General features: G+C 38.6%; 1 protein-coding gene across 1 annotated transcript in view; it reads left to right on the forward strand.

Annotated features, from left to right (window-relative positions):
• CLASP1 (cytoplasmic linker associated protein 1) overlaps positions 1–17,489 on the forward strand; it is a gene marked incomplete in the record, with an annotated part of 116,932 nt that overhangs the window by 76,461 nt on the left and 22,982 nt on the right. Inside the window, 6 exon segments of the mRNA XM_072417919.1 lie at positions 3,546–3,790; positions 3,876–3,939; positions 4,986–4,988; positions 5,356–5,519; positions 6,321–6,399; positions 6,922–7,065. Coding sequence (XP_072274020.1) covers positions 3,546–3,790; positions 3,876–3,939; positions 4,986–4,988; positions 5,356–5,519; positions 6,321–6,399; positions 6,922–7,065 — 699 coding nt within the window.

Consider the following 17,489-nt stretch of genomic DNA (forward strand, 5'->3'; position numbering starts at 1 on the left):
GAAAACAAACTAATTCAAGTTTCTGAAATGCTTTGTCATAAATTAAACAAATATAGGGTTATTTTATAAAGTGTCATGTAAACTCCTGGAGTTGGACACAAATGATAACATTCTTATTGTAACCACAGGCAATAAGCAGATCCATGCAAAGGATAGGAAAGGTTTATGGGGACTAATTGAACACAAAACTAATCACACAAACTAAATTGTGAGCAGTATTCAGAGAACTTGAACCGCAGAAACAACCCCCTATGGGACTAATTCAAAAATCCCCACAATCCTAGTATATTCCCATATATCTAATGTCACCATGGATGGAGCATACGCTGAGCCAGAGGGGAATGAGTTTTCTCACAGCAGCGTTTTTTTCCCCCCAGATTTTCCCTCCTAGCAGCTTTGTGGTTCACCCTGGTGGACCTTCCCTCTTTCTTCCCAGTAGGAGCTCACACGGCCTGCCCAGCAGTGATTTAGCCGCTCACTATGCTTCACTGTTCATGCAAGTGTTAAGAATGAACAGCTCCACAATTCCTGCAGCTTTAGACATCAGTGGGGCATTGTTGTGAAAGTAATTTACTTCATGTTAGGAATATGAAAATATATGTTTACAGCCTGTACTAAAATTTACTTTGAATATATATTGGCACTTCAGCAAATCAGCAGTACATGAACAGTACAAACCACATAGTATAAAATGCAATAATTTACTGTAACCAATTACAACATAGAATTAACAGCAGAAAATCATAGATTTGTTTTTTTTGTAAAAGGCCTCTAGTTATAAACCATCATATGTACCATCTACTGACTCGAGTCTGTACTAAGAGATTGTATTCTAATGACAGAATGTCAGTGTGTCCTGCCCACCTCCACAGGTTTCATGAAATGCAAGGCTAAACTTCCTTGTTTGTCTCCACTCTGTTTTTGTAAAAATAAGTGGTGTCACAATTGTTTAAGAATCTTTGCCTTTCTGAGCTGGCAACACATTTTGGCTTTACAGATGTCTCCAGGTGTTTTCTTTTTACATTTGAAAATAAAACAAATAAAAAAATGACATTTTTACCTAGTTTCAGACAAAACTGAACCCATAGGTCTTTAATGGTCATCCTGCCCAAAAGCGATCTGTCAGTTTCTGCTGAATGCTGGGGAGAAAAAGCTCCCTAACAATAAAAATGCGTTTTGTTTTTTTTTGTTTTTAAATAACCTTCAATGAAGCTGGTCAGCTATTATCCTGTAAAGAAATTTTAGATAAAGTCAATGCAATCACAAAAATTATGCTTTTCTGTTTCATTTTCGATTGCTATTTGGGCAAGGATTTTTTTTTATTATTATTATTATTGTTATGCATTGGTTATCAATCATTTTCAACATGTAGATGATACATGTGGAAGATAGCAAAGGATGTCTTTATTTAATATAGGGTATGTTTACCAATAGTCTTTTGGGACATTTTGAGTTCTCTATCCTAAAATTCTTGAGCCTGCACTCAATTTCTGGTGTTACTAGCTTCTAAGAATGTGGTAGGCTCCTGGCAGTGCTGTTGTCCACATTTGAAGTGAGGAAAAGTTTTAGGTTTTTATTATATAACCAAGGTGTCCATGGTTTAATCCTCCTTATATCATGCTACATCATTGCCTTTGTTACAAAGCAGTCAATGGAGGCAGCAGGGGTTGGGAGGATTCTTGTTACATAAAACTTTGCAGCATCACTTCATCTACTCAGCCTTCTTTCTCAGAAGTGCCACCTAGATAGGAAGAACATTGTGTCTTTTGGCACTCAGCAGAAAGAAGTGGTAAATCCTGTGTGTTCACTTCCCTAAACAGCGCAAGTATCCATTTCAACGTTCCTTGGGCGTACTTCATATTTAGTGATAAGATCAGACAAGTCGGCTATCTCCATTATGTCATCACTTATGTCTGCAGAGAACCAGTTTTTCTCGCTTACTCAGCACCTTGCAGAATATCTCGTAGATTTATGTCACCACCTATGCTGTGAGCGCCCATCTTTTACCGAAACTTCTGCATTTATTAGGCGGCCTATTCCTACCTGGCCTTCTGTCCTGAGCGCAACACTTGACGTGTTACATGGCTGTAATCGCAGAACATGCCAAAACTGCAGTTTACACATGCAATCAGTGAATATTTAGTGGCGTTGTATCCTCTTGTGAAAAGCTTGTTCCTGATTACGATAATAGTAGTTGGTAATCTGAAGGGATTCCGAACACCTTGTTATCACAGATAAATGACAAGGACTATGGAGTTGGGAGGTGCAAGCCTTTCTATGGTTTGTTTCCTGTAACCAAATTGGAAAAAATTCCATGGGAAATCCTACTTTTATCTGGTTTTGCTGTGGTCTGCTTTAGTAATTAAATCATCCATATACTATTCTCGTGTCCTAAATATGGCTCTGTAGCCAGGAGGACATTCTCCGCTCAGCAGGATGTATGTTAGTCAGAGAGAGAGAGATCTGACTAAAAAAGTTTATATGCTTATTTTGTAATGTCTTCACTTGGATAGAAAATTTTACTTTTTAACCATTTTAGTCCCCAGGCTTTTTTCCCATAAATCCCTCAAGCCCCAGTGTGTTTTTTGTTGTCTGTTGGGTCCTGCAGAGCATAAAAATATAATTTTTATGTAATGCTTACATAAATGTACACCGCTGTTTATTTTCTGTGAAATATAATTAACAAGGTCACCGGATTAGAATATCACATTAGTGTGACTTTTATGTATTGATGTGGAATGGTAAAGTTTGAAGTGAACATAATTGTTTCACAACACTACTTAAAACCAGTTTGCAAGCATGGTTAGCATAACACTATGATAACATTAAGCTGGACTGTCAAGGACAAAAATAAGCACAGTGATGACTTTTTCACAGGTTTTCAGTCAGACGCTGATTGTTTCCGCCCCTGGGCGTACTGCTGGTTAGGTTTTGGCTTCCATGCCCTAATTCCTTTTCAAAATGACATCTAGGACTCATGGTTAAAGTTTAAAATAGATTAGAAGGTCTACTTAACTGTAGCTGAGAAATGAGGACCTACCTAAACTATGTAGTTATTTGGATCCTGTCAAGCAGGCTCTTGTACTGCAAAGCTGTTGGTAGGTTTCCAGGATTTATTTCAGTCAGATTGTTAGGTGTGTGATGAGGTTTTATGGTGATGAGGTGTATGCACATTTTTCTAAGTGGTTTATTGGCTGATTTGCATTTTGTCAGCTTCAGAAACTCACACAATTGTTAATGGTTATTTTTAGAAACCTAAACAGCTTCTAACTTTACAAAGTATTTGACAACTTTTTTACATTTTATGAGCAAACCACCATTTTTGTAGGTTTTCTGACTATGGCCAGCATACAAACATCAATGCTATGGCCACTGTTGCTCTAAAATGAGGGAAACCAAATATGACAAATGCATGCACTCTGATTTGTTTTACATGCAGGTGCCTTTATAATGGACTGATGTGCTGAAATGTCTCAGTAAAAGGAAACTGGAACGAATATCTCAGAAAAGATTACCTAATAAGATGTTTGTTTTTTTGTTTGCAGAAAAAGCCAGTAAGAAGGCGCTATGAGCCGTATGGGATGTATTCTGATGATGATGCTAACAGTGATGCCTCTAGCGCATGCTCAGAAAGGTCTTATGGTTCACGGAATGGAGGGATTCCGCACTACCTGCGGCAAACAGAAGATGTGGCGGAGGTCCTCAATCATTGTGCAAGTTCCAATTGGTCTGAGAGGAAGGAGGGGCTGATAGGCTTACAAAACCTTCTAAAGAGTCAGCGGACGCTCAGGTAAAACAAGAGCCAAATTTGGCCTTTCTTTATTTTGTATAAAGATCTGAATGGAATAATGTTTTTATTTTATATTTAATTGTAGCCGCGTGGAACTAAAACGATTGTGTGAGATATTCACTCGGATGTTTGCTGATCCACACAGCAAGGTATGCTTTGCACAAGGTTTCTCTTTTATTGTATGTCTTTTAGGTAAATGATGAAGTGTAGATTTTAGAATTTCTCTATGTAGGGATGCAGCAGCTCTGCTCAACATAGCTGTATTCATTGCATGGTGTGCTGCATGCTAAAGCATGGTGATGCTGGAATGCTGAAACTAACTGTAAGGAATTCTGAGTTTGAGCATAGTCAATCCGGGACAATTTTTAAAGACCGCTATGACAATTGTTTATGCTGGAGGGCAACAATTTTCTGGTGGAGCTTCTTGGAATTTGCACGACACTCCATTGTTCACTAGCATATGAATGAACATGATCAGTGTCTTCACTGCCAGAACTTGTATAGGAAATGTATTAGTTTCCTGAATGTGTTGAAGATGTCTGATTTTGTGTCCCAAGTATATTGGAGAAAGCCTTTAAAAAGAATCACTGCTTGTCATAATAAGCTTTATGGTTATTGCTTGACTTGTCTCCAGTGTGGAGATGTTGTTTTAATGTGCAGAAGTTTAACGGTGCTTAGTCACAGCATGTGGGACATTGGCCATGGTTTCTCAAACATAAAGAACAACTGACTGTATTTGACATTTGTCCCCCAGTGCACCAAGCCTTGGCTGCGCTGTGATCCGCCCCTGCACGGAACTCTGCCTGCGCTTTGGTCCACCCCCCTTGGGTGGGACCCTGGCTGTACTTTGATACACACACACACCCTCACTTGTAGAGTTGCTTCATCTCTATAGAGTGTATTTGATATTTTATTTTTTGCAAATTAAATAAAAATCCAGCAAGGTTTTCAAGACTACGATACCGCCCAGAAGTTTGAATTCTCTCATTTTGTTGTGAAGTACAGCTAAGCCTTTCATCAATCATCTTCACACTTATATCACTCATAACTGATCAAGAATCTAGATTCATTCATTTCTAGGCAGATTTGCTGTTCTTACTGATTTCTTGGATAGGTGTACCGTAACTTTTCATGACGAAACTAATGTGTGGTTTGTTTTATTGCATGCTCTGCCGTGCTGTGGATCTCACACCAGAGAGTAAGTGACATTTCTTATTGCTTCCAATTAGTATTTGTTTTCCAAGCTGGAATTTTCATCAGACCAGAGAATTGTGCAGAAATGTGTGTTTTGTGAATGGTGCAGGCTTCATTGTGTTGAGCTGTATGGATGAAAAAAATGTGAATACTTGCGGAGGCTGGAGGAGTTGCTTTGTATGTGTTTGGGGCTCTCTTTCCTTATGGCTTAAGTGTTTTATTTCCACTGTGGTGAATGAGGCTCAGTCTGAATGTAATGCAGTTGAGGGAAGGAAGCCACTGTGTATCTGTTTTCTAAAGCAGAACTTTGGGGTTGTTCATTCTGTGTTGCACTTACATACAATAACTAACCCTTGTTATGGCTGTCCCAGGTTTTCAGCATGTTCCTAGAAACCCTGGTGGATTTCGTCATCATTCACAAGGACGACCTGCAGGACTGGTTGTTCATTTTACTGACCCAACTCCTGAAGAAGATGGGGGCTGACCTGTTGGGTTCTGTGCAGGCCAAAGTTCAGAAGGCACTTGATGTTACTCGGTAAGGGCAGCAAGATTAGCATGCACTCTATACCAGTGTTTCTTGACCTTTGAGATAACTTTCAGGCCTTGGGGAACCCTGGCTATAATGACTATATCCACAGATTACAGTACATTAGTGTGGTAACCAGTGGGAAGAATGTCACCCCTACAGATACCCAAAAAGATCAGAGACTGGAGAGGCACAAACTAAGCTGCTCGTTGCTCAAGGAACCCCAGCAGCAACCTCTGGTTGAGAAACCGTGCATTTATGCTGTCACCAATAGAGGGCACCACACCTCCTTTTTGGCCACAATATTTCTATGCATCTGAAAAGAAAAAAACCTTTAGTTCTTTTTTCTGAATCTGTTGGGAAGGGTTAGACCTTCTGCAAATTCTGGTTAGACCTTCTGCCAATGTAAATTGCTGTCAGTGCTCCTCTGGAGTTCCTCATCCCTACTATTTGTCCTGGTCATTATTACAGTGACGGTGATGGGAAATCCAAAGTTGTCATGAAAAAAGCAATGACAGGAAATCTTCCAATAGACACTACTGTTATGTTATCATCTGTCTAAGATGTAAATCTCCCCTAACTTTGGAGAGATTTCTAGAGTTAAAGGGAAATTCACCAGCAGGACACAAACACCACAAAAATGAGGGGATTACCTCTTCCCTGTATCTAATCTATATCTTAACCTAATGAAGAATTATTAAAACTCTGGCTATACTTCTAAAATAGAACTCTAACCCAATTAATTGGTTCTGTTTTACACTTATTGGTATTCTCAATCAAACTAAATTTTTTCTCTTTTTTCTTCTGCAGAGATTCCTTTCCTTTCGATCAGCAGTTTAACATTTTGATGCGATTCATAGTAGATCAGACGCAGACGCCAAACCTAAAGGTTGGTACTAGGTGTATATTCACCAGAGATTTGATTATGGAAAATCTGTCCTGCCATGGCTATAAACAGAAATATGTATACGGCAGTAGATATATGAATAACCCATAAAAGATAAAATAACATATTTTTGTTGCAGTGTTAACTTTTAATTCATAGATTTCCCTCCACAGTATGTTTTTTTGCCTCTAGATGTCCTCAGTTCAACCCACCCAATCTAAGACTACCGTAAGTCCTACTGGACAGTGGAAGAAGAAGCAGCACAGTGATGATCTGTGTCATTCAGCTCTTCCTATTAGCATGCTTCTTACCACGACATAAACTGATTGGGTACTTGTGCTGCTTCTTTCTCTCACACTGTACCCCTGATTTTTTTTTCTCTTACAATTAACAGAAAAAAAAAAAAAGTTAAAAATGTAATAATGAATACTGAGCTGCATTATTTTATTTTATATCTCCCTAAAGACCGCTTTAAAGCAGAATATTTATTATTTTTTCTATCATTTCCATGTAATTTTCCTGCAGGTGAAAGTGGCAATTTTGAAGTATATTGAGTCACTGGCCCGGCAGATGGACCCCACAGACTTTGTGAACTCCAGTGAGACGCGGTTAGCAGTCTCCAGAATCATCACATGGACAACAGAACCAAAGAGCTCAGATGTCAGAAAGGTGAGTCTGATGTTTGCATAGCTGTGTGTACCTGGATTAAATTTTGGATTTGTCTGTATTTACGGATTACTGAAGTGATAGCCACCTGTTTGTCCTTATTAGTGTTTGTTCTGTATTATAAAGATTATTTTCCAGCAATGCATTTAACGTAATAAATATCAGTTCCTTTCCATCTTTCTGAATAATCAGACTGCACTGCACACATTTAGAGTTCCTTTTAATCTTATAATTCTGCACTTTCTACTAATCAGTGTGCCTTGTAAACGTTGTTTTCTGCCCTGTGTATGTGACGGAAGCCTCCTAACCTGAAAACAGCCTGTTGGTTGCCTTTGTAGTGGAGGCCTATTATGTGTCACCGCCTTCCTCACAGTTTGTCTCGGTGCCAACACCTGCAATCCCGAGGTGAATGAGTCCAGGCTCAGGTGGAGTCCAATCGATTACATCATTATATTTGTTTTTTTGTCTAGGAATACAAAGTTTTGTTCTATTCATTCACGTGGACATAATTGTTGGCTGACAGATTCCGTATAAAAGGTCTAATGCTTGCAGACAATATTTTGTAGAAATCAATCTATATACTGATTTAAAATCGCTTGTTCCCCCCAGGTCTCGTCATACACTTCATACATTTTCCAATCGGTGTAATGGTCACTCACTGAAACTTCCCTCATTTAAATATCATGGTTGTGCGTCCACCGCTAAGAAAGTAATTGAGCAATCCTCCTCATAAAACCTCTGTACAAATCTTACCAATGTATCACAGGAGTTATGAATTGCAAACCTTTGACTTGACTTTCAGTATATAATTCTTAAAGCAGAACTAAAAATGAAGTGAAAATAAAAAAATGACACCTTTACTCGCGCACATCCATGGATCCCCCTGGAGTGGACTTCCATATAGTCCCGCGTTATCCCTGATCTAGGGCATGCATCATGGGATTCATGACACAGGTATCCCAGAAGGCTGAGGCAGGAAAGAAAAAAAAAGGAGGTTTGCTTTTTTCTTTTTCCGGGCATTTATTGAGGGCTTATCTATCCTTCTATATAAACTAGAAATAGTGGTGATAGGTTCACTTTAAAGGCCACAGATATTCAGACAATTTTTTAATGTATCATGTATCTCTACAGTCAAAAACAATAACAAACGGGGGTTTACAAGAACCTGAACATTTATTCTTTGGCTATTATATATCTGCAGGTTTACCTCTGAAGGATTTATTTTTATGCCTTAAAAGCTGAGCTGTTATTATATTCTTTTATTACTGTGCCAGAATTTTACACAGATTTTATGTTCCACAGAATGTTTACTTTTCGTCATCTTCCGCACTGTTTAAATCAGTCACGTACGATCGTGTCAGGGTTGACTGTCCCGTAAGTGTAATATATTTGCAGGTGACTCTCACATGCTTATTGTGGTTTTAGGACATGTCTCACACCCTGATCATAAGATCCATGAGAAATTCTAGCCAGCAAACGCTTTGACAAGAATTTAGAAATTGCATACTAAGAATTGAAATTGTTTCCACAAGCATTTTTTTTCTACCACTAAGGATGTAAACCTAACGTCAGGTGACACTTTCAAGGTAGATAGGATTTAGCTACTATAAAGCCATTGATCACATCTATGGGGTGGCTCTGTGCATGCATGTTAAAAAAAAAAAAAAAAAAGTGCCCTGGTAATAAAAAGAATATGCCCAAAATAGTATTTCGCAATTTATCCCAGAAATACTTTTTCTGGCGCATTTACCATCTTTGGTCATAGCTTAAATTTGCAGCACTGTCTCCCCCCTGTGGCTGTCATCTGCCTAATATCTGTTTTGAACGGGGACAATCACCTTGTGAGATTCAACAGGAGAGGAGAACCTATATGTTATCAGGACAGGAAGTGAAGGGAATTTTCCGAACGTCATAGAAAGGAAAACATGAAAGGGGTTCTACCCTTCCCCAGTCTATCCAAAACGAAACGTGTTTTGCTGAATGTACACTCTAATGGCCTGTGAAAATAGGAAATTTTGACCAGTAGGCTTATGTCACACCTAGGGATCCTGATATAGCAAACGACTGACAAGACTGTGTAGGAAAAACACTTGTAATGTGTCGCTCCCTGGGTGATGAAAACTCTACAGGATGTAGGTTACCAGCAATGGAGTAATAACACACTCGGCTAGTTTGCGGGGAGGGATGGGTAACAACATGAGTGTTTCTCTCCCTTCTGTATCCTGCATATGTGTAATTGTTCCCCAACGTTTTAGCGGCATAATGACTCTAGAGGACACTTTGTGGTTTCTGCTCACATTAAGGTCATTTAGTTTAAATCATTTCATATTATTAAAAGCATCACTTTCTTGTTTTGGAGGACATTATTTACACACATTCTTGCTTCAGCTTTGGGGCATTGTGACATTTACAGGTGATGTTTAGTTTCTCTGCACCACCTGACCTAAATAGTTAAGCATAAAGCAAAGTGATAGAGCCGTCTGACACTCAGCTTTTTCTTTTCTTCATACTTTTGACCCAAAATAGCTCTCTTGCTGTTGGTAACTTTAGCCCAGATTACAAAGTTGTAAAACCGGCTTGTCAGACATAAATGTGAAGCTGATCAGGTTTGTGCATCTGTAAGCTTGAGAGAGAAACCCTCCTGACCTGAGCATTGCAACACCGGCACACCAACTGTTACATCTCCCGCGGCTAGAGATGCCGTGATAATTGTTCTATATGAAGACATGGATCAAATTAAGCTTCTTGTTGTCTGAGAATGCCTGTCATATTGATATGTCAGTCAATTTTGTATAGGAGCCAGTAGGTTAAATTTACTGATAACTTTTTATTCTTTCCTACTTCAGCAGTGGGATTTCCCATAGTAGTCTGTCTCGCCCCTTACCACAATTGTGTCTCCAATCTTTTACCCTATTAAACTTTTCTCCTAGAAGTTTGTTTTCCCCCTCCCAATTAGGATTTCCTGCAGTAGTTTGTGTCTGTTTCATTCCAGGTATGGTGACTTTTACAAGAGTATGTGCTTTCCTCCATAAGAATGCACAGCAGTTGTTCCTAAATCTGCCACAGTGGATAGATGAACAATATAAAAAACCTGCTGTGCACATCTCAATCGAGCACAATCATTCGTCTAATGTGACAATTTGCTGATGCGTCTACATTACCTTTAGTGCACCTGTACCCCTACTCAATAAAAGTAAAAAATATTCACAGTTAATGAGCTCTGAGGAACTCAAACACTTTGTAAAAACCTCAAACTTTAACAGCCAGGAACTTTTTTATAAAAAATCTAATGCAATATATCCACTAAATACATTTATATAAATATAAGTTGTTGCATTTGATTTTGGTTTCCAGTTATATCCCTAACCTGAAGACACAGATATCTGCAGATTTGTCACTGGAAATCATAGGTGTAATTACACCATAAAATAAGTCTGCCTGGCAGACAGCAACATGCCTTGAGCACTTCAATTTGTACAGCAAGATGTGCACATTGCAGACAAGTGGCAGCTGTCTCTGGTGAGTCTTCACCTTCAGCTATGCTGCATTTATAGCTCTGCGTGTGCCAAAATCACAGCTACATTTAGGCAAAAATAACCTCAATATACACATGGATACAAGACTTCTCTAGAGCTGCCCCAATTCTCTGGAATGGTTCTCCTTGTCCTATTCGACTTGCTCCTACTTTCTGCACATTTAAAAGAGCACTCAAAACCCATTTTTTAAAAACTTGCCTACCCGTCTTCCTCTGTCTTTAAAATTGTCACTACTTCCCAGCACTACATCCCCCTCATATTGTGTGTTACTTCCCCCACCTACTAGATTGTAAGCTGTTCGGGGCAGGGTCCTTTCCTCCTGTATCAGTGTATCATTTGCAACCCCTATTTAATGTACACGCTGCGTAATATAGGCGCTATATAAATCCTGTTTATTAATAATAATAAAAAAGTGAACATAAAAATATGAAACCAAATTTTATTCTGTTCTCTTTGCTTAGATGTGCATCTGAATATAAAAGTAATGCAATACCTAAAAATTGTATGAAAAAGTATTATGTAGCAGGCCATAAATGGCAGGGACAGCAAGTGTTGCAGTGATATGTTATATTGCCAAGGGAGAATACCGAGATAAGTTTTTGAAATGGCCACCGGCTCTATAGGTCATTAATGTCCCTGCCCTAACAAATTCCATCCATTCTTTATCACGACTTAAAGATTGATTGCAAGCTGCAAAAATGAGGATTCTGGTTACCATCACTGATGTTCAGTCATCTCTGCTTTAAGGGAACCTCTTAAGGTGGTTTGGCTATCCTTAGGGAGGAATTCCTGGGGTAATTCCAGAATATGCCAATGACTTTACCCTGCAGATAAAATAGACAATAATTGCTCAGCAGAGAGAATGCTGCACCATCTCTGAACCTCCACAGCATTCTAATGATTCTTGTAAACATAAAAAAAGAAAGTCAATTTTGGGGGAAGGTTGAATGGGGTAATATTAGTAAGAATTTGTACAGTACATATTGATGCACTTTAAATAACGTGAGGGTGGGAAATGGACAAGAAAGCATGGTGAAATCCCAGCATTAAAACTTGGGACGTTTATTACAATATGAGTTTTTAAAGACTTACCAAAGTTTAGTTTTAAGGATTTTCTTACCCTGACAATTACTAGATAGCTAAGCAAGGATGAATATGACAAACCCAGGGTCTGCACCTTGAAAAAATAACTCATCAATGCAAGCTCCCGTATTTCTGTTCTGTCTCTCTCAGCGTGGTGATTTCACTGGTTTTCACTGGTTTCGCAGAATTGTTTATTATGCAGGAGGATGTTTTATCTGTTTGTCTCCCAATAGGAGGAGAACATAGTTAATCACTGACATCAGGCAGTCATAAATATACTGATTTCATTATTGAGATCCAAGTGCTCCATGCAACTCGCTTATTGTGATAGATGTCTTTGTATTAGTAAGTAGTTATAGCCAAAACGGAGACCATTTGCTTTTTTTTTTTTTGCTTTTTTAAGGTTTACCTTTTCTAGGTAATTTCAAAGCTGCTTAACATAGTATTATCAGCAACCCTCTGACCACTCCATCCATCAACTATGTTCAGGGGCTGTGTAATTAACTTGCAAAGTTGCCCATTAACGTTTTGCTTATTTTTTTAAGGAGAACTTCTCAAATCTCTCAATCCATCAAAAATACAATTTTCATAATGAACTCTGTTTTGTGTAAATCGCTCTTGTTAGTGAAAGGATGTCTGTGGTGAGAAGATGTCTGATGTTCTAGTTAAAATGCAATCTGTTCTGCATATTCGTGAACTGTCCATCTGCTTCTCTTACTCCAATCCCATTAGGGCCCTGCAGCGGGCAGCGCATATAAAAGACCTATTAATCCGCTACCTGCGCAAATTCCATAATGAGCTTTTCTCCCATTAACGTGTAATAGGTTTTGTGTGCACGTTTTGTGAAGTCGTGTGTAAGATTGAGAGCTATTACCAGGCTGGCCTCCTCCAGGCAATCTGCACTGCAGACTTTGCGTTCCACATTTGCCAGTTAGTGAAATAATAAATCACTACAACAACTGGGAATTCCCCCCAGGCCATAAAACATAAAAATGGGCTTGTGCAATCCACTTCCCAGAAATTCACTGCTTCTTTGGATCATATTGTTCACTTGCTTCTAACATAATCTATATTGAATGCATAATAGACAATCTCATTTGAAAGTACTGCAATCTAATTTAAAAAGTTTTAAAATTAGGTACTACTGACATGGACGGTATTTTATTTTACCTTGCTAGAGGAGAGCAGCTAACATGCTCTGCAGGAATTGGTATGTGTGTGTGTATGTATATATATATATATATATATATATATATATATATCTCAGCTTTCAGGCTGCAACATAGATCAGGGGCATGCGTGAGCACAGCCTGACCTTCCTTACATGTACAAAGCATCACATGTTACAAGCGGTTATTCCTTTGTGTGTCTGCTGGCTAAAAGCATACATTTTCTGCAAGATGGGTACATTTTATTAGTTACTACATCACTGATGCAAGAAAATGCACCCAGCTGCCCCCCCTAATTTAAGGTGTATATGAGTATATGAGCTAGGGAGGAGTCTGCGGGTTCTTAATTTTCATTCAAACGTACTTTCAACGTATCTTTAAAAAAAAAATGTAAATGCCTGAATTTGACTTAATGGCATCATTCTCTTGCAGTTCTTGTACCGTACAGCAGAGCTCAGATTGGGCAAGTAGGAAACTTTACAAGATGCAATCCCCTGTTCTGACATATTTTGTACTATTTCCGCTAGAGAAAGCCATTTGTTTTATGGAACGTTGTATAGTACAAAGTGATGTACGATGGCAGAACAGACCACAAGTCTGCCAAGTTCTGCCTCACAGGAGCCCAAGTTCTCTCGCTGTCAGTCTTTTAGGGAATGCTGACAATTCCTGGGATTTGGGTGTTCCCTTGGTACACATTCCTGGTTTATTCAGATCTTATTGAGGACATTGGCTCACATTCAGATGACTTTCAACAACCATTTTTATTGTGTTGATTGTGAAGTACGTCCGTGATAAAAGAGATCATTGTCTTGTATCTCTACACGTGGAAGCTTAGAAGCCCCTATCATCTGATGCTGACATTGGCGTGCTGCAATTGAATTGTGTCTTAGACACTTCCTTGTCTGATTGGGGTTATCAGAGCCCGGCAGCCTCCTCTGATGGCACTTTCGACCTCACCTGTGTTTACTTGGGTCTTCGCCATCAGAACAAAATGATCCTGCTGTTCCTCGGTCTATTTCCAAAATACTTCTGTTTGTTTTGAGTGTTATAATGAGAGTCTTTATGTTAACTGAAGTTTAATAATGTTCTCTCTGCTCCTATAAAGACAATGAGCTTTTAATCTGCATTTGCAATCCTCCCTTATCGGAACAATAACCGTTTAATAGAGTGATTACGTTCGCCAGGCTTCCTTGTTGATGGATGTACAGCGTACACTGAAGTGTGTATATAAATACAATTATTACGGCGTAGCGGCATGGGACACATTCCTTCCAGTGCTTTCCCCTGAACCTCATGCTCTTTCTGTTTTCAGGATGTTAGATTAAATAACTGCTGGAGTTCTTTTATTCTAAAGTCCAAGAGACTGGGATTCTGCAATAAAGTGATTTTCAGCTAATCAGGCGAATGTATAATAAAATCTCAATTACAACCTCTCCAGTTGTTTTACTTCTATTGAACACCACTTTAGGGTCCTTTAAGCTCTGACTTGCCCGCTCCACTTTTAATGCAAGTCTGATTTTCAACTTTAACCCAGTTAGTGTAAGTATAATGTAGTATTTTGAAAGATTTAAGGTCATTTAGGTAGCCTGAATGGAAAGAAGATATTTGATAGAATACACAAGTGAAATAAAGGATGTTAACAATGTTTTACATGTTTACATGCATTTACAAAAATTCACAAATATGAGAATGTAATGAAGCGCTATTTTTGGCTGCACCTGGCAGACATTCTAACAATAATATTTTCTGATTAAGTCTGTGCTCATTATCTACAGAGGATTGCATAGAACTCGATCCGTATTCTTGTGCAGTGTTTCTTGGATAGGGTTGGCTATGATTCCAGCTAGCTTCAGCCTTTCTCCCAAAGCTCTACAGGTGCAGGGTATCATCCTGGGTGCAGTTAATATGGAAGTGATGATCTATGTTGTTGAGCTTTTTGTCCCTGTTTGCTTTGTGTGAGCCATGTCAGATGTTTCTAATCATTGGTTCTTCCTCCCAAAATGCCTCATGAAACCCAGAACCTGCATAGCTGGGTGTCCGATGACCTTTCAGCCAGAGCCAGCCCAGCATCCTCCGGGCCTGATGGAAGCCTGGACGATAGATGTAAACAGGTAGATGGAAGACACATGTGTGCACTAACCACAAAATGCACTGATGTCATGTGTGTGCAATGCGTGTATTAATCAGCTCCCCATACCAACTCTGTAATTTATACTGGGTTAACATTAAATTATTATAAAATCATAGATGGTGCAAAGAATTTTTCACAAGTATAGTTTTAACCTTATATTTGTTGTTCTATTTTCTAGCTTGGAACTCTATTTTGTTTTGTTTTTTTAAATAGGAGGAGTGTTGGGATCTCTGTTGGGTTTTATTTCGGTTGTTTCCAAGTCAGGAAGTTAGGATAACTCTGTTGACTGGAGTAAACGTTAGATTAGAATGAGAGAAGTTTGCAGGATTTTTATTCTCCATCAAGGTTAGCAAGTAACATGCTCAGGGAACTGAACAATAAAAATGAACAATATACTTTCTCTGCAGAAGAATACATGTAAATGTAGGCATTATGGTAAGCATTCAATGGTAAGCATTTGATGGATATTTCCCTGATTTTCCATTTCCTCGTTTCCAAAATCAATCAAAAGGCCGCACAATGAGGTACAAAACTATGCTGCTGTTGACTACTTGCTCGTTTGATGGAAAAAAAACTTTATTCCCTAATACAAGTTTTTTCGATTTAATCAATTAGAATCGATAGGGAAAGGCTTTCGTTTTAATATATTTTCTTTGTTTTTTAAAAAGAAAACAGAAATTGCAGTCATGTGAGTGTGTACCCTTTGTAGGTTTGTGGGTAGAAATACAGAGACTAGTTTAGTAAATATTTTTATAGTCTAAAAAGAAGCCATCTTGTGTTTCTTTTTTTTTTTTCTTAGGCCATTACTTTAATACCAATATGTACAAAGGAAGAGTAATGGTAATCGTGTCATTAACTTGGAAAAAAAAAATGACAGTGTCAGATGACCAGATGACACTTTGATATGTTTGTGGTTGTCATGTCTTTGTTCAGTCTGCTGATCCCTGGAAGAAAAATGTCATTTAATGCGGATTTAACTCCTTGTTGTCCGTTCTTCGTTAGTCGCACCACATTGCTTACGTATTATCTCCATGTAAAAATGCCATCCCTTCCCAGGGGCATGGTCAAAGAGATTATTATATTGTGAGGCAACCATGACAACAAGTTGCAATATGCTTAATCATTTCTCTCATCTTGTTTGTTCCTGTCCTGACCTGATAAAGAATCTAAGCTAATAATTAATCTGGGATGTCTAAAAATAAAACCTCTTTAATAAATACCCCCCTCCACTACTACCACCTATATTGTGGTCCTGGGCACACGCTTAGCAAAATAAACTGCCAGTTTCTATTCCTTATCACACACAAAAAATGTAGTAAGCAAAGCATTATATATGTAAAATTTCAAATACTTTAACAACAATACAGTAGGCTACTGCAAGTTTGACATTTACTATTCTAAGACTATATTTTGGCTGGCGGGAACCCGTGCAGCTCTCAGTGGGCTGCCACCTTGCCAGCCGCCAGCACCACTGCATTGATTCTTAAAGAGCCAGCTTGTGAATATCTCTCAGCAGGCAGAAATAGAGGCACTGCACTGCTACCCCTTACCCTTCTTTAAAAGTGGCCAGTTTATTAGAGGGGGTGCTGGGAAGCAGTTACCCCACAACAGCACCAGCTTGGCTTGTTAATAATTTGAATTATTTTGTTTTATTTGATAAGTGTTTTTGTGTTTAAATATATATATTTTTTTTAAGACATGGACACTTAGGGCTCTAGTTATTAAGTGGGGAATCTGACATTCTCCTAAACATTCCCTGGTGGGAATCAATTGCTGCTAATAAAACACATGGACCTGGAAGATTCCCATCAGGGAATGTTTGAGAGAATTTCTTTTTCCTTATCTTATAATGGAGACCTTAGAGATTCATATTAGGCTGATCTTTTTCACATGTACATTTTAACTTCTTGGCGTCAGGGAGGGAGGGGTTAGGATGCTCTTATTCTTTACTTACAGCTAATTTTAACTACTTTAAAGTGCCAGCAATGCACAGTCTGGCACTCCTAAGATTCAGGAACCGCTCATGTCAGAGCAATGGTCAGAAACCTCTTGTCTATCTGATCACTATGATAGAAATTTGTGATCACTCTTCTAGGGAAAAGTGAGTGTGATGGGCCCTCAACTCTGCATGCCATTGTCCTACTATGCTAAAAATCGACGTAGATACTCCAGTAAATAATGTAGTGATTGTTCAAAAATGCTAGCAGACATTATTAAAAGATAGACATACTAGCTTGCCTCCCATAGGTATGTATGGCTTATTAACTAATCACTAAATAGCAATATATTCTGTGCCATAGGCAAGAGCCTAAAGATTGCCATCATAGGAATGTGTGGAGCTGTAATAGTAAACTAGTGGTACAATGTATTAGTGGTCATTGCATGTGCCACAACTCACCGTGTACGTTTGTCTATCTCACTTCTTACATTATCTGCATTCTATCTTGTTTTTGCTTCTATTCCCTTGAAATTGCTTCTATTCCCACTCAGACCTATCACCAAGTCCTA

Source organism: Pyxicephalus adspersus, chromosome 7 (assembly GCF_032062135.1).
Source record: "Pyxicephalus adspersus chromosome 7, UCB_Pads_2.0, whole genome shotgun sequence".
NCBI lineage: Eukaryota > Metazoa > Chordata > Amphibia > Anura > Pyxicephalidae > Pyxicephalus > Pyxicephalus adspersus.